Source organism: Micropterus salmoides, unplaced genomic scaffold (assembly GCF_014851395.1).
Source record: "Micropterus salmoides isolate LMB-PRFRI ecotype aquatic unplaced genomic scaffold, ASM1485139v1 Ms_hic_scaffold_8, whole genome shotgun sequence".
Taxonomy (NCBI): Eukaryota; Metazoa; Chordata; class Actinopteri; order Centrarchiformes; family Centrarchidae; genus Micropterus; species Micropterus salmoides.
This window is the reverse complement of record NW_024044570.1, coordinates 16,017,239-16,042,233: the sequence shown is the minus strand read 5'-3', so window position 1 is coordinate 16,042,233 and position 24,995 is coordinate 16,017,239. Positions and strand designations below refer to the sequence as shown.

The 24,995-nt window shown below is 39.9% G+C and overlaps 3 protein-coding genes across 3 annotated transcripts; 1 reads left to right on the top strand and 2 right to left on the bottom strand.

The window, feature by feature from the left end:
- The first annotated feature begins 268 nt into the window (after positions 1-268).
- On the top strand, positions 269-3,855 carry LOC119893898 (brain aromatase). Its single transcript, XM_038706299.1, has 10 exons — positions 269-399; positions 984-1,198; positions 1,651-1,801; positions 1,885-2,039; positions 2,209-2,385; positions 2,497-2,611; positions 2,693-2,807; positions 2,881-3,043; positions 3,148-3,389; positions 3,471-3,855. The coding sequence occupies exons 2-10, from the start codon at positions 1,042-1,044 to the stop codon at positions 3,720-3,722; spliced, it is 1,527 nt and encodes a 508-aa protein (XP_038562227.1). The 5' UTR covers positions 269-399; positions 984-1,041; the 3' UTR covers positions 3,723-3,855.
- Positions 3,856-4,744: 889 nt separating this feature from the next.
- Positions 4,745-19,027, bottom strand: ap4e1 (adaptor related protein complex 4 subunit epsilon 1). The gene is made up of 21 exons (XM_038706259.1): positions 18,708-19,027; positions 16,565-16,636; positions 16,319-16,442; positions 15,477-15,550; positions 14,713-14,834; positions 14,429-14,588; positions 14,137-14,303; positions 13,951-14,024; positions 13,732-13,854; positions 13,520-13,629; positions 13,293-13,432; positions 12,581-12,693; positions 12,354-12,472; positions 11,384-11,686; positions 9,806-9,917; positions 9,586-9,724; positions 9,227-9,482; positions 8,016-8,570; positions 7,727-7,917; positions 7,482-7,642; positions 4,745-6,455 (listed from the first exon to the last, which is right to left on the bottom strand). The coding sequence occupies exons 1-21, from the start codon at positions 18,846-18,848 to the stop codon at positions 6,268-6,270; spliced, it is 3,444 nt and encodes a 1,147-aa protein (XP_038562187.1). The 5' UTR covers positions 18,849-19,027; the 3' UTR covers positions 4,745-6,267.
- A 158-nt stretch (positions 19,028-19,185) lies between these two features.
- gnb5a (guanine nucleotide binding protein (G protein), beta 5a) lies at positions 19,186-24,461 on the bottom strand. Its single transcript, XM_038706308.1, has 11 exons — positions 24,202-24,461; positions 23,479-23,615; positions 23,331-23,372; positions 22,393-22,469; positions 22,162-22,294; positions 21,636-21,779; positions 21,444-21,535; positions 21,049-21,097; positions 20,864-20,960; positions 20,554-20,720; positions 19,186-20,458 (listed from the first exon to the last, which is right to left on the bottom strand). The coding sequence occupies exons 1-11, from the start codon at positions 24,335-24,337 to the stop codon at positions 20,447-20,449; spliced, it is 1,086 nt and encodes a 361-aa protein (XP_038562236.1). The 5' UTR covers positions 24,338-24,461; the 3' UTR covers positions 19,186-20,446.
- Between the last annotated feature and the right edge of the window lie 534 nt (positions 24,462-24,995).

The following is a 24,995-nucleotide window of genomic DNA, read 5'->3' as shown; positions in this document are numbered from 1 at the left end:
CTCCTCGGTTGATGAATTAGACAGTGGGGGGTTCTTTCTTTTTGAACAAAGCTAAATGTGAACTGAGCCCATCTTAAAAAGTTAGTGCAGAGTACAGCCAATGAAAGACTTGCAGGTTTTGCAATCCTATGAATAAAAAACACATAAGCTGCTTTGTGTTTTAGACGTGCACTGTTATCTGGCCTTTTCAGTGTTCTGCCACGTAATGGTACTTGTACCCCAAAGTGGCCGTGTTTCTAAGCAACCAGAAAAGTGAAGGCTTAACCAGGAATTTATAAACACTTGAATCCCTCAGATTTTTTTGGTAGAAGAATGTTGATCATCTTTAAAACCAGTGGAGGAAGCGCAGCATCTCTTCAAACTGCACTCTAACTTGTCAGGAGTAGGAGAAGAAGAAACGTAAGTATTATTCTCTGATCGTTTGTTAATGGAGAATCTAATTATGCTTAAAAAACTCTCTATTTTTATTAATATATTATTAATATTAAGAATATAGAGACTGTGTTAGCTAGTGCACTGAAATGAAACATAACTTGTGAACTAAATGTGAACTGAACTCACATTTTCATTTTAATTCTTTTTCAGTCACTAATAATAATTGTGTAAATAGTCAAAGGGGGAAATACCTTTTCCAACTCACTCTACATCATATCTTGGCATAATACACTAATGTTACAATCATGATAAACTTGTAATAACATAACTGAAGAGGAAAATAATCCGTCAACCCTTAAACTGGCTGCAGTGAAATATTAGAAGTGAAATCTTATAACACTGTTGTGATACAAACAGCTGCCCAAACAGTTCATCATTAAGCTTTATGTGGGTGTATTTTGGTTGTAATGTGTGGCAGTGCTGAGTTATATCTCAGCACTGAAAGGACAAGAGAATTACAAGGGATGAAAAGGACAGCTGTCCACAGATTAAGGTTCTCATAGCTGGTTTTAACAAATGTATGAGTTTGTTTTGTCTGCTTGTTAAAGGAGACGGAAGCTTTGTGAGGACAGGTCACACACGATAAGCTTGCTCAGGTGTGTGTTCATGGCTGAAGTTATGAAGGGGATGCTGCCGCCGGAGACACTCACCGTCAGCCACATGGTGGTTGACACAGTGTCTGAAGTCACCGCCCTTCTGCTTCTGCTGATGCTACTGCTGCTCTTCACTGCCTGGAGCCAAACAAACCGGTCACATATACCAGGTAAGAGACTTCAGCTTCTGTTCTTTCTATTGTTTCTGTTCTTTCTTTCGAAGTTTACTTTGAATGGAGACAGTAACTTTTTCAGAATAGGGGCAGGGAATTTAGAGTAAATGTCACTGCATCACTGTCATGGCTCTCAGGCCATGACAAAAGAAGGGAAATACACACAGTTGTACTGGGAAGAACAAACGATCACATTTATTTAAAGAAAGAGTAACGGAAAACATGAAGTAAATGTATGAAAAGAGCAATCAGTAGATCAGTCATGTTAGTGAGTGGATGCGTGAAAGTAGAGTTAAATATCTAAACCAAACCAGACAAAGAAAACGTGGTGCAAGGGGAAGAGCTAGTGATGGGTTGAGAAAGACACAGGAGTGGGGTCAGCTGATCCTAAATGCATTCTGGATGGACTGGACTGGGACCTCTGTCTCTGACCTGTTTTTTCCTGCCAGGTCCTTCCTTCTTGGCAGGACTCGGCCCCATCCTCTCCTATGGCAGATTTATCTGGACTGGGATAGGAACAGCGTGCAACTACTATAACACCAAATATGGCACCATTGTCCGCGTCTGGATTAACGGCGAGGAGACCATCATTCTGAGCAAGTAAGTCTTTTGAGATGAAACTCTTTATGCTGACAGTTTACCCCATGAATCTGTAATAAGTCAATGTCTGGCTACTCTTGTAGGTCTTCAGCGGTGTTTCATGTTCTGAGGAGCTCTCACTACACAGCCAGATTCGGGAGCAAAACAGGGCTGGAGTGTATTGGGATGGAAGGGAGAGGTATCATTTTCAACAGTGACATCCTCCTCTGGAGAAAAGTGAGGACATATTTTTCTAAAGGTGAGGTACCTTACACAGAAAGTATAGTATTGTGGTGCCTTATTTCACCTCTCTATCTACACATATCTAATAAAAATAAGTCCAACCTTCGCAGATTGAAGTCTGCTAAAAGGTGAAACACAGCTTCATTGTATTTAAATTCCTGCAATGTTTCATGGTTGTTTTAAAGCTCTGACAGGCCCTGGCCTCCAGAGGACAGTTGGAATCTGTATGAGCTCCACAGCCAAACACCTGGACTGCCTGCAGGAGATGACCGACCCCTCGGGACACGTAGACGCACTCAATCTGCTGAGAGCCATTGTGGTGGATATCTCCAACAGGCTTTTTCTCAGGGTGCCCCTTAATGGTCAGCTGCATGTTTAATATCTGTACATTGTACACTGAAACTGTGTATTTTCTGCCAATAATTGTTTCCAGTTCTTGCACTGACACCTGCAGCACCGGATTCTGTTTTCAGAAAAGCACTTGCTGATGAAAATCCACAGCTACTTTGAGACCTGGCAAACAGTTCTAATAAAGCCAGATATTTTCTTCAAGATTGGATGGCTGTACAACAAGCACAAGAGAGCAGCGTAAGATCCCCACACATCACAGTAATTCATCTGGCTTGTGATTTCTTCAGCCTAATTTTGATTTGCTTTTGGTGACAACAGCCAAGAGCTGCAAGATGAGATGGAGAGCCTTCTGGAAATTAAAAGAAAGATTGTAAATGAGTCTGAGAAGTTGGATGACGATCTTGACTTTGCAACGGAGCTCATCTTTGCTCAGGTTTGTCTTTTTTGATAGATCTATACCAGCTGTGTCACAGAGTTCTGCATACCTTCATGTTCTTTGTTAACAGAATGTCGGAGAGCTTTCAGCAGATAACGTCAGGCAGTGCGTGCTGGAGATGGTGATCGCAGCACCCGACACACTTTCCATCAGCCTCTTCTTCATGCTGATGCTGCTGAAACAAAACCCAGACGTAGAGCTGAGGATAGTGGAGGAGATGAACACTGTCTTGAGTAAGTGCATTTGTGTGGTACTAATCTCAGTTTCTGACAGCTGTGACAGCTAAAAAAGAAATGATCAATAGAACGATCCATGACTGCTGCATTTTTATTTCCAGGTGAAAAAGGTGCTGAAGACATCGATTATCAAAGCTTGAAAGTGCTGGAAAGTTTCATAAATGAGTCTTTGAGGTTTCATCCTGTGGTTGATTTCACAATGCGAAAAGCTCTGGAAGATGACAACATCGAAGGCACTAAAATTACAAAAGGAACCAACATCATTCTCAATATTGGCCTTATGCATAAGACTGAATTCTTCCCAAAACCCAACGAGTTCAGCCTGACAAATTTTGACAAAACAGTAAGTCAGCTGAGTGTTGTGCAACATTATGTGGCTCTAGAAACAAAAAACAGGTTGGTCTTTACCTCCTCTGTTTGCCAGGTGCCCAGTCGTCACTTCCAGCCCTTCGGGTGCGGCCCTCGCGCCTGCGTGGGCAAACACATCGCCATGGTGATGATGAAGGCCATCCTAGTCGCTCTGTTGTCTCGTTACACTGTGTGTCCTCGCCAAGGCTGCACCCTCAACAGCATCAGGCAGACCAACAACCTGTCGCAGCAGCCCGTGGAGGACGAGCACAGCCTAGCCATGCGCTTTATCCCTCGAACAACGCAACCTCAACACAGTCAGCACTGAGACGGAGTGGTTACAAATTAGTGGAAACTACTATGTATTGCAACTGTTGAAGAATGTAACTGGTACAATGAATCCCTGGCCAGGATTGTACAAATATCCAAAAAGACCCTCACAATCTCTGGTACTCTGGGTTTTCATACTTCTTTATTTCTTAGTTTGTTTCAGAGAGCAAATAAACACAAAATTTCTGATGTCACAGGAGGATGTTTTGCCTACTTTTACATCCCTGATCTTTAGTGAATACAATAGGTTTAGACCAAGACTTTCTGGCCCATGGGATGCAGTATGGAAAACCAGGGTGAACATGGATAGAGATTTGGTTTTGTCTTGAAGTCATGAAATAATTACTATGGCAGTAAAATGATGTATGTCCTAATGTGGTGCAAACTTGCTTTTAAGACTGGGACTGAGAGAAACAGCTGCAGCTAGTTTTTGATTTTGTTGTTTGGTCTTGTTGCGTGACACAGGCAGCAGGTCAAATGTTACTGGGGTGTTTTTTACAGTTGGTGTATGCTTAAACAATGTTCATTCTAAGGCGGCAACTAAAGATTATTTTCATTGTCGATTAATCGATTAGTTGTTTGGTCTATAAAATGGTGAAGCATGTCGATCAGGGTTTCCCAAAGCCCAAGATGCCGCCTCAAATGTCTTGTTTTGTCCACAACCCAAAGATATCCAGTTTACTGTCATAGAGGAGAAATGAAACCAGAAAATATTCACATTTAAGAAGCTGGAATCAGATACTTTTTCTTAAAACATTATCAAAATAGTTGGCGATAAAATTAAGTTATTTAACTGTTGACAACTAATCATTTATTCGATAAATCGTTGCAGCTCTAGTTCATTCAATAAATATGTGAAATTTGTTTTTCCATTTAGCAATGAGTGGAAAGAACATCAGAAAAAGTTTTCTTTACTGTAATAATGTCCCTCTTTGCTTCATGTCCAGCACGTCTATGTTATAGCTATTACAGACTTACATCATAGCATCGATTTCATGAATAATCACAGACGAAATAAAGTGAATTTATATGTGTTGAATTTATTCATAAGTTAGCAGAATGTAGTGACAGGCACTCTAATAAACAAGAATTTTCTCTGCACCACAGGCACAAATCAAACACGCCACCTTGGCATTAGAACATAAGGCGTTGGGTTAAAGTTGAGTTTTAGACACATTGTTGGCTTCAAATCAGGATGCAGGCAAATACAAGAACAAACTTTCCCTTCAGGCTGAATTAAATAAAACAGGCAGAGACATGATCTGGCACACCTCAATCAAACAGTAACATGAACAACAATGATTTTTTTCTTTCTTTCTTTCAGAGAAATCAATACAAAATATTTTCTATAAGAATATAACTCCAATAAATATGTTTTAATACTGCATTGATACAAAAATATAATAATCAAAGACACTAAAATCCACCTCTTACCCGAAACTGACAAACCAGAAACATGAGTGCATAGATAATCATATCACACAGAAGGCAGCATCTGCAAAACACGAGGGAAAACCGAAATGCTCCTCATCATAATGATACATGGACAATGTGGACAATCGCAGAGTGGAATCTTCATTGCTACATTTAAGACAAACTTCTCTCATCATACATGTAAGAAATACGTATAACGGCTGCAGTCGGGGGTTAGTGTCAGCATAATGAAATCCTTTAGACAAACAGGGATGCAAACTGCAATGCTGCTTTTTTTCAGCGGTAAAGACGAGCAGGTTCTTGAAAAGCAGCTCTCTGTTAATATTAGTTTTAAAGTATTTTAAATCCTCCTCTAATAGTTTCTCCAGGTCCATCCCAGAAATACTGAACAATTAGTTTTGTACTTTCTTGTGCCTCTCACCTAATAAATACACCTAAAACATCAACCAATCCACTGCAAGAATTAGTTTCTTGTTATTCTGTCCATTTTAATCTGTACTGACCAGGAATGACAGGAATGAAATGCTTTAAGATGCTAAATGAGAAATTGAAACCTTGACTGATTTAAGACCTGAACTGGCTTCACTGGCATGATTGTTGTAACCTAGAAAATGTAGCTGATTTTCAAAAAATAATGACAAAAAGAAGACAGGACATATTCTCTCTCTCTCTCTCTCATTATTTAGCGTGTAGACCTTGGGTGCAAAAATTACTGTAGAAATTCATGATTTTCTCCTTGTACAGACAATATCAGACATAGTATTCAGTTCCCTCATAATGTTTCAACGACTGAAGTGTTCAAGTCATTATGGAGCCCTGTCAACATTTTAAGACATTTTAAGTTTTCATAATTAAACCGAAAGTAATGAACGCAATGCTTTTGGCCCTGAGGTTATTACCAGTCGTGACTTTCAAACAATTGTAATCCTGTGAATTATTCAACCCACTTAACTGTTAAAAATAAATGATCTGTGGACAAAAAAACTAATCCTACTTCATAACTTAAAGTGGAAAAGATAAACAAATGGTAAACACTGTAATATAAAGATGAGAATGCTCAACCTCAGATGTTCTTGTTCTGCACTATAGTGCTCTGTGTACCTTCCTCTTCAGTGGTTGACGGACAGGTGCTGCTCAGTGTGCTCCTGTAATGCTCTCTGGCAGTGGTAGATCAGGCAGTCAGGCAGATCGGGGACTGGGGAGCGCAGCCACACAGCCAACGTTCCCGCATTCAGATGACAGTGCATCAGACATGGCAGATCCTGGAGGAGCTGGCAAGCTACAATACCTTCCTTACCTGTAGGGGAAAACAATAACGGTTACTAATAGTGTAAAGTGAAATCTTTCTGACTTTACCTTTACCTATGTAATGATTTTAATAACCAGGGACTGGGGCTGCACATCTGCTTGATGCCTTATATACATTACATCTGTTACACTGCTTCTCCAATGTAAGATAAACAATAAACTACCAAAAACATCATTCTAATTGGTATCGAGGCATACTTTATAAAGTTTTTATAATTTGCAATTAATAGCATTGTTACATTTTGCAACAACACATGTATTAATGTGTTCAGACCAGCAACAATCTATTAAAAACAACTTTTAGGCTTTCATGTGGTATATGTTCTCCAGCATAACTTCCCTTTTAGCTTTAATGGATTATTACTGATCTGTTAGGCCATAATATCTCATTTATTAACATTAATAAAGGCATTAGTCACAACTTAGAAACACTTCACAAATATACCTTATTAGAAAGTGGTACCAAAGTAACTAATAACACTGTAAATGAGTGAAATAAAAAGTTTGACAAAATAATCTTAACACAAGGCCCACTTTTGAGGTGCAATTAACAATTATTTTTGTTTTCAATTAATCAGTTGATTATTTTCTCAAGTAACCAATTAGTTGTCTATAAAATCTCAGAAATGGTGAAAACTGTTGATCACTGATCCCAAAGATCAAGAAGACATAACAGCTCCAGTCCACTCATATTTAAGATTATTTTTTAAATACTATGCATAGATGTGCGTACATATGTTAATGTGTGCACATGTGTATGTAAGTATCTGCGTGGATACATGTAGGGGGCATGAACGTGTGTATATTGACCATATGTGTTGTATCTGTATTACAGTGAGACATCAATATGTGAAAACAAAGATCTGACTATTCATCACAATAAATAATTCTGAGCATTTGAACACATTAGTAAGTATCACATTAAGCCAGCGCTGGTTATTACATACAAGCATCAAATCATACATTTTGTTGATTAAAGTCTAACAGCTCAGCTTTGACGTTTTAGTTAGTTCACCTATGATTTCCACGACATGAAGCTGAAGTTTCTTCTTCAGCACATTCAGAGTGGCTTTGAGAGGTTCTGGGCCATCGCTTATCAGCGTCAGGTTCTGCTTTGTATCATGAGAGAAGGCCAGCCACATGGTGCCGTACTCCTCTGTTGACACAGTCAAAGGTCTGAAGGAAACACGTGAAATTACAGTAAGCAAATGAATGTCTCTGTGCGGCCATACTTGGAAAAAAAGAAAGAAAATATTTCACCTGATGAAGCTGGTTAGAGGCAGTTTGTATGACAGCTGCACTGACTGAGGCGTCCCAACAGGCAACTCGTAAGATACCATCCCAACAACTTCAACATGGACTGAGGGCCTCTTCACAGTCAGGGAATACTGACACACAGCTAGACTGTGGCTCCGCGTCTCCTGCACTGAACTGTCACACACACAGGACACCTGAAATAAACATTACAAGAAAATGTCCTTTAATATGAAAGACTAGTAAGGAGAGTATAAGACCTCACTAATGCATTTCTGCTCAATAATTACTGTACCTCAAGTTCATCTGAGTCAAGCTCTAGTAGTATCTGTTGAATATCAGAGTCAGAGGAGTTGTAAATGAAAACAACAAACGCTAAAGAATCCTCTTTAAGCACATGACAGGCTGAGAGATCCAGGATTTGGTTGGAGCACAGAGGAGTGATTTCTGAGTGGGACAATCCAAAGAGCTCTGCAGGAAGATGAGAACTGAGACACAAGTCTTTAGGTGTTTCTGGGTCTTCACACGGAGCATGATCAGCAGCTACGACAAAACCATTATCCCCAATGAGAGGGGGGGTATTTCCCTTTATGTTACTGTCAGTTAAGTCTATATCAAAGGGGCCATTTGCAGTAGTGAGGCCCTGAGAGAGCTGGGGTGTCTGTTTGGAGGGAGGAAGGGCCAGCTCGGAGGTGATGCTGGAGTCCAGGAGGTTGTTACACAGCAAGGTATCCACTGTGCTGGGACAGGAGGCGAGGGAGTTGGATATTTGCTCGCTGGCGCCAGAGGACGAGCCCGGACCTTTGGCTTTTCTTCTGAATCGCTGAGGTGTTGGCTCAGATTTTCCCATCTGTTAAAGAAATGTTTTATTTGCAACAGATGTATTTGTAGTAATGCAGGATGTATCATTTTTTTAATCAAAGTCACAGGTGAATTTTCACAATAAACTTTGCCACATCAGAGTGGCTGAGATTTACAGAACCAGTAGATGCTGTGTCGATCAACAGGAAAACTATTTTGAAAGCAATTAATCGTTAAGCCATTTTCAAATGGAACAACTATTTAGTGGTACCAGCATCAACTGTGAGGATTTGCTGCTTTCTTTGTCTTATGTGAAAATAACCTAAATATCTTTGGAATTTGGACTGCTGATTGGGCGCAACTAGCAATGTGAAGCTTTTCTGACATTTTATAGACCAAGTAATTAATCTATAATGAAATACCTGTTAGTTGCAGCTGGGGTAAACAATTTCTCCAACGTTGCTTACCCCAGCTTTAATCCTGCGCCTCTTGTTGTATACATGTATTTTTTTCAATCAAGCAACAAGTGAGCGTTCAGGACTAACTCAACAGATTCATATATATCACATGTCTGCAGCTGCTTCACAGTAAATGACTTCCAGCATATTGGAATTATAATACCAGACAGAGTTATCACACCACGCAGCTTTACTTCATACGGTGCAGCCATACCTTAAACAGATGAAGAAGAATTAAAAAGCTCACCAGACACACAGAGCTTTGGGAGCCCAGGCCGACAAACAACGAAGAGGCCAGCTGCTGTTTCTCTTGTTCAGGCTCAGAGGTTGGTATAGGAGTGGGAGTCTGGCTGTCTGAACTCTCAGCCTCTCTCTGCTGGCTGGGTGACCGGAAGGGACTGGGAACCTCAACCTGGGCAGCCTCCTCCGCAGGTTCTCTCTGTGCCAGGTAGCCGTCCCTCCCCCACACCCTCTTCACACCATCCAGCTTCAGAGTGGTGGAGCTGAAACCAAAATCAAAAAGTACAAGTTCTAAATGAGCCATGTGTTTGTGTGTAGGCTATTTTAACTCAAGACAGCACAAGTGTGCACGTGGTGTCTACGTACCCTCCTTTATGCAAGATGTCGGCGCTATCGCCTGACAGACCAGAGCTCATGGACAACAGTGTAGGAGACTGTCTGTCGGCGATGCTGCAGGACGACATGCTGATGGGCAGGGATAGGGCATATGGCTCCAGGCTCAACGCTGAGGCAGACAACACAGTCAGAGTAAATCAAACAAGTCAGTGCAAATGCTGCCAAATCTGCCACAGTCAATGAGTTTTACCTTTTGCCTGAGCTAGTTCCTCCTGCCGTTGATGGGGCGGCTTGTATGGAGCAGCGCCAGCAGCCAGCGCCTCCGATACAAATCCATCCAGAAATGACAGAGAGGAATCCACCTGGAAACAACGACAACAACTTAAACATCCCCTTTAATGGGAATGAGAAGATCATTTGGTAAAGTTCCACAGGACTCAAAAAATCTCACAATTTGTTTTGCACATAAATTACAAAATAAAAATTTAAACAACCAGAGCAAACATTTGTGTAATTACGATATGATTCTTGTTCTCTACTTGTTTCACACTGTATCCGATACTGAATGGAGTTCTGTGGTAAATCCAACCCATTAGACTACTCTAGATCTAGACATGCTAAAACAGCTGCTTTGATTACAACTGAAATGATGATGATATTTCGATAAATATATCTAATTAACTGTGTGTCATGGGAGGGCAAGTGCATGCAGGTTTTTCTTCCCAACCATCAGATAATGAGCAATTACTCTGCCAGCAAGTAGGAACTTCAAGGTATCATCATGACCAAGAAAGCTGAGTTCTCCTGCTGCCTTGGAGGCCAATAGTGCTACAGGCGCAATCTTGGACTTCCCCTGGGTAGCCAGGCGGTGTGCTCTACATATCGCTCTCATTGCAAACAAGCTACATTTCCAACAGTGAAACCTGCATCTCAAAATATGAGTGCAGAGGATATTGTGGACTGGGATACGTTTTACAGTGTTTTGACAAACTCAGAGTGTATGTCCTAAGAAATGCAGTGGAGAGGCAGAGGCAGTGGCTGCATTAGCTGTGCAGGAGAATATGGCCGGTGGGGACCCTGCAGAACCTGAGCCGCCGGGAGTAAACACCGACAGGTGGCGCCTTTGCTCATATTGCCCTCCGATGCCAAAAGAAACGGAATCATTTTTGTTGGACACTGATGCTGACGCCAAACCTGTGAGAACCCGAATGTGAGTTACTATGCATCAAAGTTTTACTCCTCACTTGGACAGAGCTGTGCTGGAGACCTTTTTCAGGATCCCAAAGATAAACTGGAAAAGACAACAAAGACCAGCAGGGCAGAGGGGTAGATGAGTGAGTATTTTTGTCACCTAACGCTATGTTTTGGCCAACAAAGTAATCACTATAGGCTAGAGTGGTACTCCCACAGGCTGGGACGATGGACTAATGTTGTAATATTGAGGGACAGTCAAGAGAAACTGAGTGAACGTGAAGCCTCATTTGAAACCAACTAAATAACAAGAGTAGTAGGTTGGATGCTGGGAATTGTTTTTTTCATGTAGTTTTTTGTGGAACGTTATACTGCAGCACTAGCTCAGCAAGCGTTAGCTTTGTTGCTAAAAGGACGTCTGCTGTGGGGGTTTGGCATTAGAAGCTCGCTCGCAATGCATCCTGCTACATGTAGGCACAGCTCCATAAGCAGGAGCTTTCTCAGTTATTATAGCACGCAATGAGCAATTTATTTAAGCAACTATATTAACCATCAGTACTGACTGGACATCCACATTAAACGTGTCCAAATGTCCCTTTAAACATCATTACTATAATTCTGCAGCCCTGCGTATTACCTCCAGGGGTTCCAGGTCAGCGTCTCGAGGTAGCACCCTGGCTTGGAGTTCAGAGTCTTGGCTGAGGTGCTGCAGCTCCTGTGCCCTCTGTCTCAGTACTGTGTCTAGGGAGCTGCTGTATGTTTCAGAAACCTCCTGAGCCGCAGAAACGCCTGCCCCACCCTGACAGAGCTTGGCCATTGCCATGAGGACCCAGCTCTTTGTTTCGCTTCTGGTGTTCTTCATGTCCAACAATTTGGCAAGCAGCCTCAGGACTGTAGCCGGTTCAAGTTCCTCCTTCAAATAGGAGTATTCACCGAGGACCTGTGCATGGCAGAGAATGGGGAAACCTTTGTGTATTAAACATGCTATGCAGTAACATTTACTGCCTCTTTATTGCATAGTATGTAGTAAGTTACATTTTCAACGACAGGTAAAATAAAGTACTGTCATTAATTGTTAGTAAGATTTGGAAAACATAATGTCATGCTTGCAGCTCGTTTTGTGACTGTGTATTCTTGCATCATTCCAGTAGAAATTCTCTCCATCTATAATTTTTAGGCCACCAGGGAACCATATATATATTAAATTTACATTAGGATCTTGCTATAGCCATCTTTTTCCTCTGAGCTAACTGAGACACAACAGCATGACTGTGATTTTATCATCTGGATTTAAAAGTACGATTTGAATGATGTACCTGAGGAACTCAGGCCAACTAATTATTTGTGGTCTTCTGAAACACTTCAACTTTTAAACTGATATCATTTCTTTACAGAATATTAAATATTGCTCTTTCTTGTTGTTATTCTTACCAATGTTGATTAAAATCCATCCTCTTACATTATACTGTTCTTTTTTATGGCTGCAAATTATTGTACTTAGTTATACTAAAATAGTAAAGTAATTGGTAAAGTATGCTTTAAACTCAACATTGTATTCTTTCTTCTGCTTCTTTTTCTCAAAATTATTACATACGAATTATACTCACCCAGCTGATGACTTGGAGGAAACGCTGTGGCAGTTTGCCAGGCTCTCCTTGCAGCAGAAAAACATATGAATCCACAGCAAACAGCCTCAACTTCCTGTCTTCCTCCTCACTGTCGAATCCTGGGCCATTAGAGAAAAATTACTCCTAAATATCAGTATCAAACTACTGAACTGAAATATCAAAACACAGGAACACTACATATTAAGTTGAGTGTGTTGTTATCTCACCCTCACACAGCAGTTTAAGGAAGCTGTTAGGGATGTCAGGCTGCATCATGTCTCCGCCTATTGAAAACACTGTGTTCATGGTCTCAATGAACCATTCATTGTCTGGTGCATATGTATAATTGTTTATAGGAAAAAAAGTCAGTACAATAAATAGGAACAAGCAACAGCATGTTCCTAAAGGATTGGATTTCTGTTTTTCAACCCAGAACTAATTCAAATGTTGTGTTTAGCACAACTCCACCAACAGCTTTAGTATTGAGAAAATGAGACAGTCTGCTGCAGCTCAACAGTCCACTAGAGTTATCGTTATCGTTATCATTTAATTGTCAGAACCAAAAGGCGTGTTTGTCAAGATTGTGAGCTTCCAATTTTAGAACAAGATTTCCGGTGTTTTTGAATTTCCCCTTTGGTCTGTGTTTAAGCCCAGTGACAAGTAAAGAAATACTGTAATTTTCAAGGTACTACTTCACCAGCATGGCAATAATTCAATCAATTAAAGGCAGTAGGGTTTTAAGTATAATTTGCTTCTTGGATCAGTGAAGCAATTCCAGCAGACATGTAGTTCTGGCTCATGTTTCAATATTTATATGAGCTTAATGATATGACTGTGGTTTATTGTTGTAAGGGTTTTCCAAATTTCCAGGTACAGTGGTCCATCAGAGCTGAGCACTGTCTCCTGCTCGTCGTACAATCTACACACTTGGAAGGATATTTTTCTGCCAGTTCTGCCACCTTCCCCACCAGGTCAATGGTAGTGTAGTCATCTTTACTGATGCGCAAAAACTCCAGCATCTTCTCGACAATGACTGTGACATTCTGGGCGTTAGTGATCCGAAAGAGCAACTCCAGTGTCTACAAGAAAACAGATAAGGTCCTGTAACACTGTAAACCCAAAACTTCAGGACACAAAATTCCTGACTACACCAGTATCTGCCTCACCTCACGCTTGATGATGAGGTCGGGGTGATCCAGACACTCTATGATGGTCATCTGATGCTGCAGGGCCAGTTTAGGATCCTGCTGGACCACGTAGGTGAGGGCCTTCAAGCCTACAGTAATACCAAATAAACCGATTTACGACAGTGAATATCTGAAATCTTGACTGTTAACGAAAAAATGGATTTAAATGAAAGGTTTTCTTTGGATCTTACCAAGATATTTAAGATTAATCTTCGGCGACAGGACAAAGTTGCCAATGCACTTTGCTGCTTTTTCCAAAAGTTCAGATTTAGGATTAATGGTGTAAATACATTTTACACACTCGTATAAAATAGCTGAAAATAAAGAGAGAGTTCAACAAGGGGTTGAAGAAAGTACTAAAATGATTTCAAACGCAACAAAAAAAAACATGTACTTCAATTTTGACATACCATACGTAATGTTATGATTCATCTCTGCTCTTCGCAAAGACTCGTTGAGGACTTCATACATGATCTCACTTGTACTGTCAAACAAATAACAGATTTTGCAAATTTTACTTGCAAGGATTAAAGCATGGCACACGATAATAGCAGAAACATCCAGTTCATCGAGGGGACAAAATAAGTCACAATTACCTCTGGTCATTTTTCCCAAGTAAGGACAGTATTCTGAGAAGCTGAATTTGCAGCCATGGAGCGGGAACACTATGATAGTTAAAATCCATGGCCAGTTTTCCCCCCACCACTTGCTTTAGTATGGTGACAAAACTTGCTGTAAGGTCCTTATAACCTTCTGGATTCTCCTGTAACCAAAGCAAAATATGTGACATGACCGGATTCCACCACAGAAGTTCAAACCAAGATCTCTGTAAAATGTTTTCTCAATAAACACAGTTAACGTTGTGGTGAAGCTGTAACCTCAAATTACCTGGATCATCTGTAAGTAGATGTGCAGTGAAGCCGTCATGACACCAGGATCCTTGTCACACAGAGCTTTGCGGAACTTGTTGTGGATGTGTTGAACTTGATTCGGTGCTATTAGGTAGAATTTATACAGTGCCAGGACTGCTTTTCGTCGAATGATTTCTCTACAAATATGTTAGGAGAAACTCTTCATAATATTCTAGCAGATTCTCCAGGCTTATCTGAATAAATACACTTGAATGCATATAGGTAAATAATCAGAATGAACAGGCAAAGAGCATTTCTTACTTTGGGTGATTAAGTTTCTCCTCGACCAGAGGAAGGATTGCAGGAATCATATCTTTGGGGAACATCTGGCTGACGACAGTTAGAGCCATGCACACTTCAATAAGGTTTGTGCTCTGAAGATCCTGAAAACATAAAATATATCCTAACAACATCCCTTTTTCAGACACCATGGGCCTCATTACAGAAAAGTCTGAAATCCTATCTTTTCTCAGTTTAGGATGACATTTAGGATTTTGGTTTTGTAGAAGCATGTTTCCTAACCGCATTTAGAAACTCAAACCATATGATGACACTTTAATTTTTTCCTGGACAATGTTTTAATGGGTATGTATCATCTGCCAAGATGATTAATATTGAATATGATCCATTCAAATCTTTTTCCATGGCCGATAATTTGGAAGACAACTTTCCAAAAAGGCGGGGGTTTCCTCTCCTCCACTGACACGATAATGCCTCTGACTCTGCGCTAAAATTAAACATCTGTCTTTTCCATTATAGCAAGCTAGCTAGCTAGTGATTAGCAAAAGGAGGCAGCTGTTTTCAAGGATACAGGCAGTCTCGTGTACGCTCTAAACACAGACATAGCTAGTTAGGATTTCTTAAGTTAAGACACGAGTTCTGAGATAGGACAGGACACAACCACGTGTTTATGAACTGCTTCTGTCATATGAAGGTTCTTCCCATGTTTGAAAATTAAGATAGGACAAGCAGTAAGGACAGTTTTCTGTCCCTGATGATAAATGCTGTAAAAACATAACACCCACCTTTAATACAGTGTTCACAAGGAGAAGAAGCAGCTCGTGACTTTCGTTCAGAAACAAAGACACAGCCAGATAACCTGCAAATCACACACAAACATATTTTTAGGAAGACACAGTGCAGTTGTTTCATAGCTCAGGTCAATGAAGTTGCTGTGATGGAAAAAAAATCCCTACTTTAAAAGCTCAAAAAACTCAGGTTCAATCATGCACCTTGTGTTTATCATAGTGTTGAAGTCAAGACCGCCCAAACCAAGACTATCACTATCAGTCAAGACCAAGACCAGAGTTTATCAAGACCGAGACAAGACCAAGACTTTTAGGGGCTGTGACCAAGTTGAGACCAAGACCAGTTCCCCACAATACATGACACACAATAAAATGTGGAACGAGATCATAGGTACTTCTCAAATTGATCGGAAAGATCCACGTTCCCATTAAAACACCCACATACATTCGACACTCTTTTCCATGCTTACCATCACGGGGAGGGGTGAGAGTCATTAATGGTAACAACACATTTTTAATTAGGGTTATTGGTTGCATTTGAAGCAATGCGTTTTACATCCAATCAAAGTTAGGATGTTAAAAAATAAGTCAGACAATGCAAAAGCAATTTATTGATATTCCCAAAGTTATGGTCTTGAAATAAAATCTCCAATGTCCCCAATGTCCGAGACAGAGACAAGACCGAGTACCAATGAGGTCGAGTCCGAGACGAGACCAAGACCATCAAAAAGTGGTCTTAAGACCGGTCTCGAGTACTACAACACTCTCATGAGACCAAGTACTGCAGAGGGTTAAGGATGCTGAGGGAAGCTTTGCAGCTCATTACGTAAAGTACATACCAACTCTTTTCTCCAGAGCAGTGCCTTGTTGAGCCAGTTTAATGGCATGAATGTAGCTGAACGAAGCCTCGTAGCCGAGCATTTCACAGTAGATGGCTCTCACCATGAGTTCCTTCATCTGCCTCTGAATCAGATTATGAGACAAGGAAGAAATAAACACATCAGTAATTTCAGACATAACTGGACCTATTTGAAATATCTGGTTTCTTGTGCAAGACCAAATTGGGAAAATAAGGACAATCGTACCATGGAGGTGTTCGGGGAGGACACTTGTTCTTTGATAGCTGCTAGTTCACGTTGAATAAGTTTTTCTTCCTCCTGAAAAGGGGAAACACATTTGAAAGTTAATAACATTAAACAGTGAGAAAACACCTGCTAAGGTTGGCACTACCATGTTTTTTTGTTTGCAGACCATTTTCAGCCCCTGAACTACATATCAAGATCTTACAGAGAAGTGTGTGTCCAGGTACTTATTTCACCGATTATTTCAAAAAAAGAGAGGCGTTTATAGTCTTAATCATCTTTCTCCTCCGTGCTTTGTGGCACATAAGTCCTCCACAGATTCTCTCCATCTCTTCTTTTCTGCTGCAATCATTCGTGCTTCGTACCATGAATTCCAACCCGCCTCTTTCTGCTCTTTCTACACTGTACGTCTCCACGTGGTTTTTGGTCTTCCTCTATTACTTCTCCCTTCTGGTGTCCAAGTCATCCCCTTGTTGTTGTGGTTGTCTCAATCCTGTCGAAGTATTTGCCCAGTCATCTTCCATGTCCGCCATCTCAATTCTGCACTCACTCTGGTTTCATGCCACGCATGCTTCAGTCAATTCCTCGGTACTCTTTCCAATGTAGAATCTTGTAGGATTTGTCTAAGGCACTTATTTTGAAAGACATTTACTTCCGCATTTCACACCCATTTAATATGATTGTCACAATTACCGTTTCAATTGAGTTCTTCTTAATATGTTGTTAGATATCCAGATCTTCTTTCTTTATTTACACCTTTTGATATATGAACTATCAGCAAACTGAGATTGGAAGGCTCAACTAGAGATGCTTGTATACACATTTATTTAATCTTGCATAGACTACTGTAATTCACTGTTCCCATCATTACGCATGTATGCCTGTGATCGTCTGCAGGTAATCCAGAATGCTGCTGCAAGGATACTCTCTAGGACAAACAGACAATCTCACATGACTCGATACTGAGACCTCTTGACTGGCTCCCTATCACATATCAAAATTCTCACCATTACTTACAGAGCACTGTACAGTTAGGCTCCTGCATGTGTTGTTGAACTTCTACGCCCTTATTCATCAGCTCGCTCTCTTGGGTCTATTAACCAAAACATGCTGTCTGTCCCGCTCACTCGCCTTAAAGACCCGTGGTGATCGTGCTTTTGAGACCCTCACGGTCTGCTGATTCTGTGCACGTTTTCCAAAGGCAGCTACAGTCATACCTGTTTAGACAGGTATTTGGGTAAACGGTACGCACCAGGTCCGCATCCAAGTATTTATTTGTGTATTTTATTACGTACTATGTATTTATTTTATGCTTTTACCACATACTGTTACTGTTTACTTATAAAGTATTTTATTAGGTATGGTGTGTACTCATTATGTATTAATGTATTTTATATTTTTATTACTGGTATTGTATGTATTGTGTATTTATATTTGTTTTTAGCTCACTTCCACTTCACAAGGTACAGGTGGTCATTTTATCTTATGTGTTTTCGTTCTTGAATATTAATGTTTTTGTGACGTACTTTGTGATTTATGTCTGTGAAAAGCTCTATACAAATAAAGTTTAGTTGCTTACATATATAGATTAAAGATTATATACTATATAATTTGTATTGCCCAAAAGAATGTGAATATCTAAATGTATTTCTTTTTGCTGTAAACCCTTTCTGATGGTGCATTCACGTGTTTGTTGGATATGACAGACTTGAAAATTGGCCAAAGAACAGAAGCAACAATTACAACATAATTTGCCTTCCAGGTTTAACTTGTTTGCAACACAGTTTATGAATCCAAAGCATACTGGGAGCTGACTCTTAACATCTCGAATGTCTGAGCTTATCACAAGCTCATGAACGCATCAACAAGGACACGTTTTAAAAAAAAAGTCCCAGCTTTCACCTTTATTATTGGAATTATTACACCTGTATTACATATTAACACAACAGAAATGAGAAGGTGAATGTAAATCAATCTTAAACTTAGCACAGTACTGTACTGGATACTTAGCACATAGCAAGAGGGTCAAACAACACACAAAAACACCTTTATTTAATTTAGCTTAGTCAACTTAGCAAGCTACCAAACCATGAACAACTGACCCATCTTATTTCAGCTAAGTTCCAGTTTTTAAGGAGATACTCACATGTTTGGACGTCAGCTCAGTGATCCCTCTGATGAGGTTTCCTAGTTTTGAGGTGGAGGACAGTTTTGCAGATCCAGGCTGAGAGTCTAAGGACAGGAGGCTCGGCAGAGCTGTCAGGGTCTTCTCCACAACATCGCTCATTTTGGCAGCGAAAAGCAGCACTTGGCAGCTGGCTTTTTTCTTTCAAAATATACTTATTTAATCAACTATCCATCCCAGTAAGAGTTCCTTACAGAGAATCAGTGAAAGCTACCTGTTAAGCATTAAAAAAGGTTCACAAGAGGTAAAATGCAAGCTTGCCAGCGGCCATTGTTTTGATTCGACAGACTTGATGATGTCACTTCCGTTTGTATTTTGGAAACTTTATTAGAAACCTTAAACAAAAACAGCGGCTGCCTGGTCTGAATACTGCAGAAGATTGACAAGAAAGTAATTGTAAAACAATCAGATAAGGTAAAGAACAACAATGAGAAAGCAATGATATTCAAAATTCAGTTTATTATGTTTGTAATACTTTGATAAACAGTCCCTTGTATAACTGTACACTAAACTACATTAACATAATTACATTAAATATGAAATTACAGCCATTGAACAACCGCAATAAAGGAGTACATTCTAAGAATTTAAAGATGTTTTTTTATATATTAATGTTTGGATATCTAGTGGGGGACCACAGGTTCAGGATGTCAGTAGGGAATGAATGTGCATATAGAACAGAAAGTAGCTTTCACAACTGAAAACAATTAAGCTGATGATACACGTGGCAACTTTTTGAGCAATGTTGCTGGGCAAGATTGCCCAGCAACATTGTAGCAAGTCCGTTGTTTTGAACGGATAGCGGCGGGGATTACGGTAGTAATCTTTACTCATTACCATTGATGGCAACGTTGCCCTGCAAGATTGCTCTAAAAGTTGCTCTGTGTACCATCAGCTTTAGAGATTAAAGGTCAACCATATTTTAAAAACATATATGGAAAATCAACCTCATGTTTTTCAGGTTTACCTGCTTTTTTTCATTAGAATAATATTGGCAGGAGAGTTGCTGTCAAGAATGAACAAGGCTTGTTGGGCACACAATTAAAAATGTTTCACCAACTACAAATTGTACCTAACATTTTATGCCTATGCTCCTTTATTGGCAGACTAACTGATATTGATTAATTTCTACAAGCCAATCTAATCTTCCTCACTATACCCCATATTCCAACATTGCTCATTGACAGAGAAGCAACAAAACCCAATGTTACCTTTCTCTTTTTTCAGTCTTAAACCTTACTGCTTCTCCTGCATTTGTGTTTTGTTTCCTTGTATCCCATTTATTTCCACAGACTGCATTCTTCCTTTACTTTTTGTGCAAAAAAACAAATAAATTAAGTCCTTTATGTCACCATATATCAATACATCACTTTGTCACTTCTATCCTAGACTGATGCTAGTCAGCACCAATGTTATTTTCTGCAATATACATTTTACATATTTAGTTGTAACCATAAGTAGCCTACTTCTGTGAAGTTTTCTTTCAATAATTCAGTAATACAAGCGTGCCATTTGGTTTAATTACTCTCTTGAATATGTAAATCTACCCTGGCCATCAGACTGGAGTATATACAGTGCTATTGATATGCCCTATGTACAACCAAAACTGAGTCTATCTCGGTGATTGTACTCTAGCAAACAGAAACATTGGTGTGTCTTTAGTAAGTCTGTCTACCATTTAAACCTCTGTGTCATCATCCTTAAGCCCAGATCTGGAAAAAAGGAAACAGCAGATATTACAAGATATCACCAAAAAAGGTCACTGTAGACTGAAAAGACATCAGATCAGACAATAATAATCTCATACCCGAAGAGTGTGGTCCCAGGAACCTGTGCTGAAGGCCGTCCCGTCTGGGGAAACACGCAGTGTACTGACACGGTTCTCGTGTCCAAACAGAATGGAGACCCGTGTTCCTTTGAGAACATCCCAAACATTTATGGTGTAGTCATTGTAGCCGCCAAAGAGTAGCCGCCCTGAAGGATTAAAAAATACATAAATGCTTTTATAGCGTAACTCTAATATACAAAATAAATTATTTTTAGCTGTTTGGACATTAACTGCTCTTTGTTGGAACCACCTGAATAATACTGAAGGTGACAAAGTGTGAATTTCTTACCACTGAGAGAGAAATCAACACTGGAGACCCCAAATATGATGCTCTCTTTGGAATAAATAGCCACTTCTCTGTCTGCCCTTAAGTCATACAGGCGGCACTGTAATAAAGGTCAGTGTTTGAGTTTTGAAGAAAATGTTCAACATGCTTCCACTTGCATTTTGTGTGGTAAATATCAGATTACTTACTGTAGCATCATCTGAGCCAGATGCAAATGCATCTCCACTGGGATAGTATCTATAAAATAAAACAGAGCCACAGTTGGGAACAAATTACTCTCTTAAAGCCTTTATGTGTCAGATTTGAATACAGCTGTCTTTTAGCGCCTCCTAGTGGTAGCATGAAAAGAAAACTGTGGCTGAGAATGGGCTAAAAGAAAAAAGTAGATTGCACCAGTTCTCACATGTTTTTCTACAAGCAAAAAAATGGGCCTTCAGAATAATTTGAAAGATGTTATAACACAAAAAAAACATAGCAAATTTAAATCATCAGCACTTTTCTCACTGAATGATAAATTAAAAGACTATGCTTATCTTACACTTACATCAGAACTCAATATTGACAGAGCTACTTGATCACTTACCGCACACTATTTATGTCTGATTCATGAGTTTCAAAGGACTGAATACACTGTCCTGAACGCATGTCCCACACGTTGGCCTTCTTATCACAGCCCTGCAACAATACACAATAATGCACAATATTTGAAATACTTCAGTGATGTTTAAATAGACATGGGCTGTAGTGAAAGCGGAGGAGGAAGAGGCGTCCTCACCCCTGAAACAAACGTGTTTCCAGTCTCAGAGGGGGCCAGGTCCAGACAGAGCACGTCTGCTGCGTGACCATGGAAACTCTGCAACAGCTGCCCACTCTCAACATCCCATAATGCACACGTTCCATCACCGCTGGATGTCAGGATCTTTAACACAAGCAGAAAATGAGAAGGAAGAACAACGTCTGCTCTGAAGTTCAGTAAAAGTCTATATAGGTTAACACTCAGCTATAAATGGATTGTCTTCGCTGTCTGAAAAATCATGTGACCAGGATACCAAACCAGCAACGCCTGGCTGCTGTGAATTATTAACAATGTGAGGAAGCTCCTTTCACAGGAATATGGAAGGCAGTGATTTCTGATTAATAATGAGAGAGAAGCCGGGATGAATACAAAAACAGCCCTGGTTTGCAGAAAAACTGTCATTAAAATAGTTGGGAAAAACACTCAACTACCATCTCTACTAACATTTTACTCATTTTGTTTTGTCAATTTGTGGATGTTATTTGTATATGCTGGATATTCTCACCTGCATATCAGAGTTGGTGAAGCTACAGGCGGACAAGTAGTTTGTGTGCATGGCCACTGACTTCTTCTTGGCAGCCAAGTTCTCATTCTTGTCCAGAGACAGAGGATACACTGAGCATTTGTTGTCCAGGCCCCTGTGACAGAAAATAACCCCAGTTTGCCAAAAAAGAAAACTGAAAAGCAAACAGATGTCACGCCACATTGGGATTGTCACGATTAGTAAGACACTCACCCACAAGCTACAGCACAGCCAGAGGGGGCGTAGGCGCAGGCCATCACCCAGGTGCACGGCATTGTCACAGCATGCTCCTAATAAACATCAAAAGACAAAGCTGTGTGAGCTGCGCCAGGACAGTGAGATGAATCACATGCATTAGGCTAAATTAGGGCAGAGCAGTAAGCTTTAGGCTGTTAGACATTAAGGTTTTAACAGTTTGTCCAAAACCAATCATCATTCCTCTGGTCAATCTGGTGTCCCTTCATCCTCAATCATTTTCATTCATTAAATTGGACTCAGCTTGTTTTGCATCACTGCACATTGTGGATATCCTGTTGACATTGAAATCCACTGTTCCCCATCCTATTTGCTATGCCTAGTAGTTTTGATTTTCTACATGATATTGGGGAAAGGGAAATTCCCATTAAGAGGTAAAAGATTTTAAAACACTACATTCCAGTTTATATGAACTAAACAGTATTTTAGAAGCTATACACACATATAATCTTTGCCTGTTAAAAGTTGTTTTTTTTTTCAGGGAGTTTTTCCTTATCTGAACTGTGGGTCTACAGACATATGGTGCTGTGTGCTTGTTGAACAGATTATAAAGCCACTTGAGGCAAATTTGTGATTTGTTATATTGGGTTATATACATTTTTTTTAACCTTAGATATTCTTGTCTTCAGCGTGTTTCGTTTTTACTCTATTTTCATGTTTTTAATTAGTTAATATATCTTATATTACTGGTGCGTTAATATGTAAATTACTTAAATGTTGCACCTGGTAAATAGGGGGATAATTTTACTTAATTTATATATACTTTATATAATATTTAGCCAACTTTATATAATATTAATATCATAATCTATGTGTTGATTATAACGTGTATTTTTGATCTGAATCTAGAAAGTAAATAAAGCTGTCAGATAATTGGAGTAAAAAGTATAAGATACCTTGTTGGTAGTGAAAGCATCCCACACAATCACTTTCCCATCCTGCATCAAGAAAGTAGAAATCAATACAATATAAACCACATTTATCCAATTATAAACTGGGTTCTCTAATTAACTTCGAGATGGGAAAAACAGGAGCATCTGTGACCTGCGAGGAGCTGACGATCCTCCTCTTGTCCTTACACCAGTCCATACACAGAACTTTGTTGCCATGACCCTTCAGAGTTCTTCGGGTCTTCATGACAAACTGACCCAGCCCCTCGACCTTCTCTGCCACCTGATGGACTGCAAATGTACGCGCGCGCGCGAACGCACACACACACACCACGCACACACACACACACACACACACACACATTGTACAACACTTTAAATCCTGTGTAGGCTACACCCTCCGTTGATATTCCTAGCAGTAATAAGGATTAGCTTACGCTAAATGGAGGAATATATTGAATTAATCTTTAATAAATCTGTCATGTCCTCCATTAACTAGTGTGAGCATCTCATAAAATGCGTTACATATTAAAGTTAATAATAATTAATAGACTGTTTGTAGTTTTCCTTTAATTTTTTTTATGTAACATCTTTACTATTGCCATATTGCTGAGACATGATTGGGCAAAACCGCTACATGGAAGAAATTCACATGGAAGCACCGGTCTGTAAAACAAGGAGGCAAACAAACATCCTGTCAGATCTGAGGTAACGTCAGGTCAAAAATCACTTTCCACAAATTCATTTCCCTGTAAAATTGGCAACATTTGACCTCTCGCTAAAATACATTTGGCTGTAATGATCCATTTGCTGTCATTTGTCCCGTCGCACTGTAAACGCAGAGGTGAATCAAGGCCTCTCCATTTTCAGCACTCACGCTCGACATCGTGCAGCTTCGCTCTCTCCTCCTCCAGCTTCGACTTCAGCGTCTCCGACTCCGTTTTGAGATGGGCCAGAGTCTCGTTCAGCTGTACCTCCTGTGTCGCCATTTCAGGGATTAAAGGGGATCTCATATATTTCCTTTGTGCAGGCAGCGATCGGCGGCGAAAGGGCTTAAAGCAGAGCTAACAGCTGATGCTGCTGTCATGACGTCAGAGGGAGAAGATGCTCCTCCAGTTTCCAGAAGAGGAGGAGGAGGAGGAGGAGGATCCTGCATCCTGGTGATGCTGCAGGCTGCATCCTCAGCATCACACAGGCCTCGCTAATCTACCGCTAAATAATGCATTCAACTTCCGCCCAAAAACACAATAGGCTACTGTTTGTCTGTAATGGAAAAATACAGTAGGTAAATATGGCACTCTATTTTATTTCAACGGGATCAACTATGAGGCAAACATAACATCACATAAAATAGATCTTACAAGAAATACCCGAAAATTGCATATAATTCTCTGTTTTGAGTGAATGATTCAAAATACTGTTGAGTTTTATTGATTCCACTTTGCCTTTCACATTAAAACAGGGCCATGAGAATTTTCATGAGAGTCTTGGGAGTTTTAGCAACCTGGGGGAAGCTTACATTTTATAGTTAAAATAAAATACACATGGTGGGTATTTAATTGGCAAATTTTTCAGTATTTTTAGACACACTTTATTTAAATCAGACTACTTTTGAGCAGCTCAAAACCCAATGAATTTCAGTTTACAATGATATAAAACATAAAAACAGCT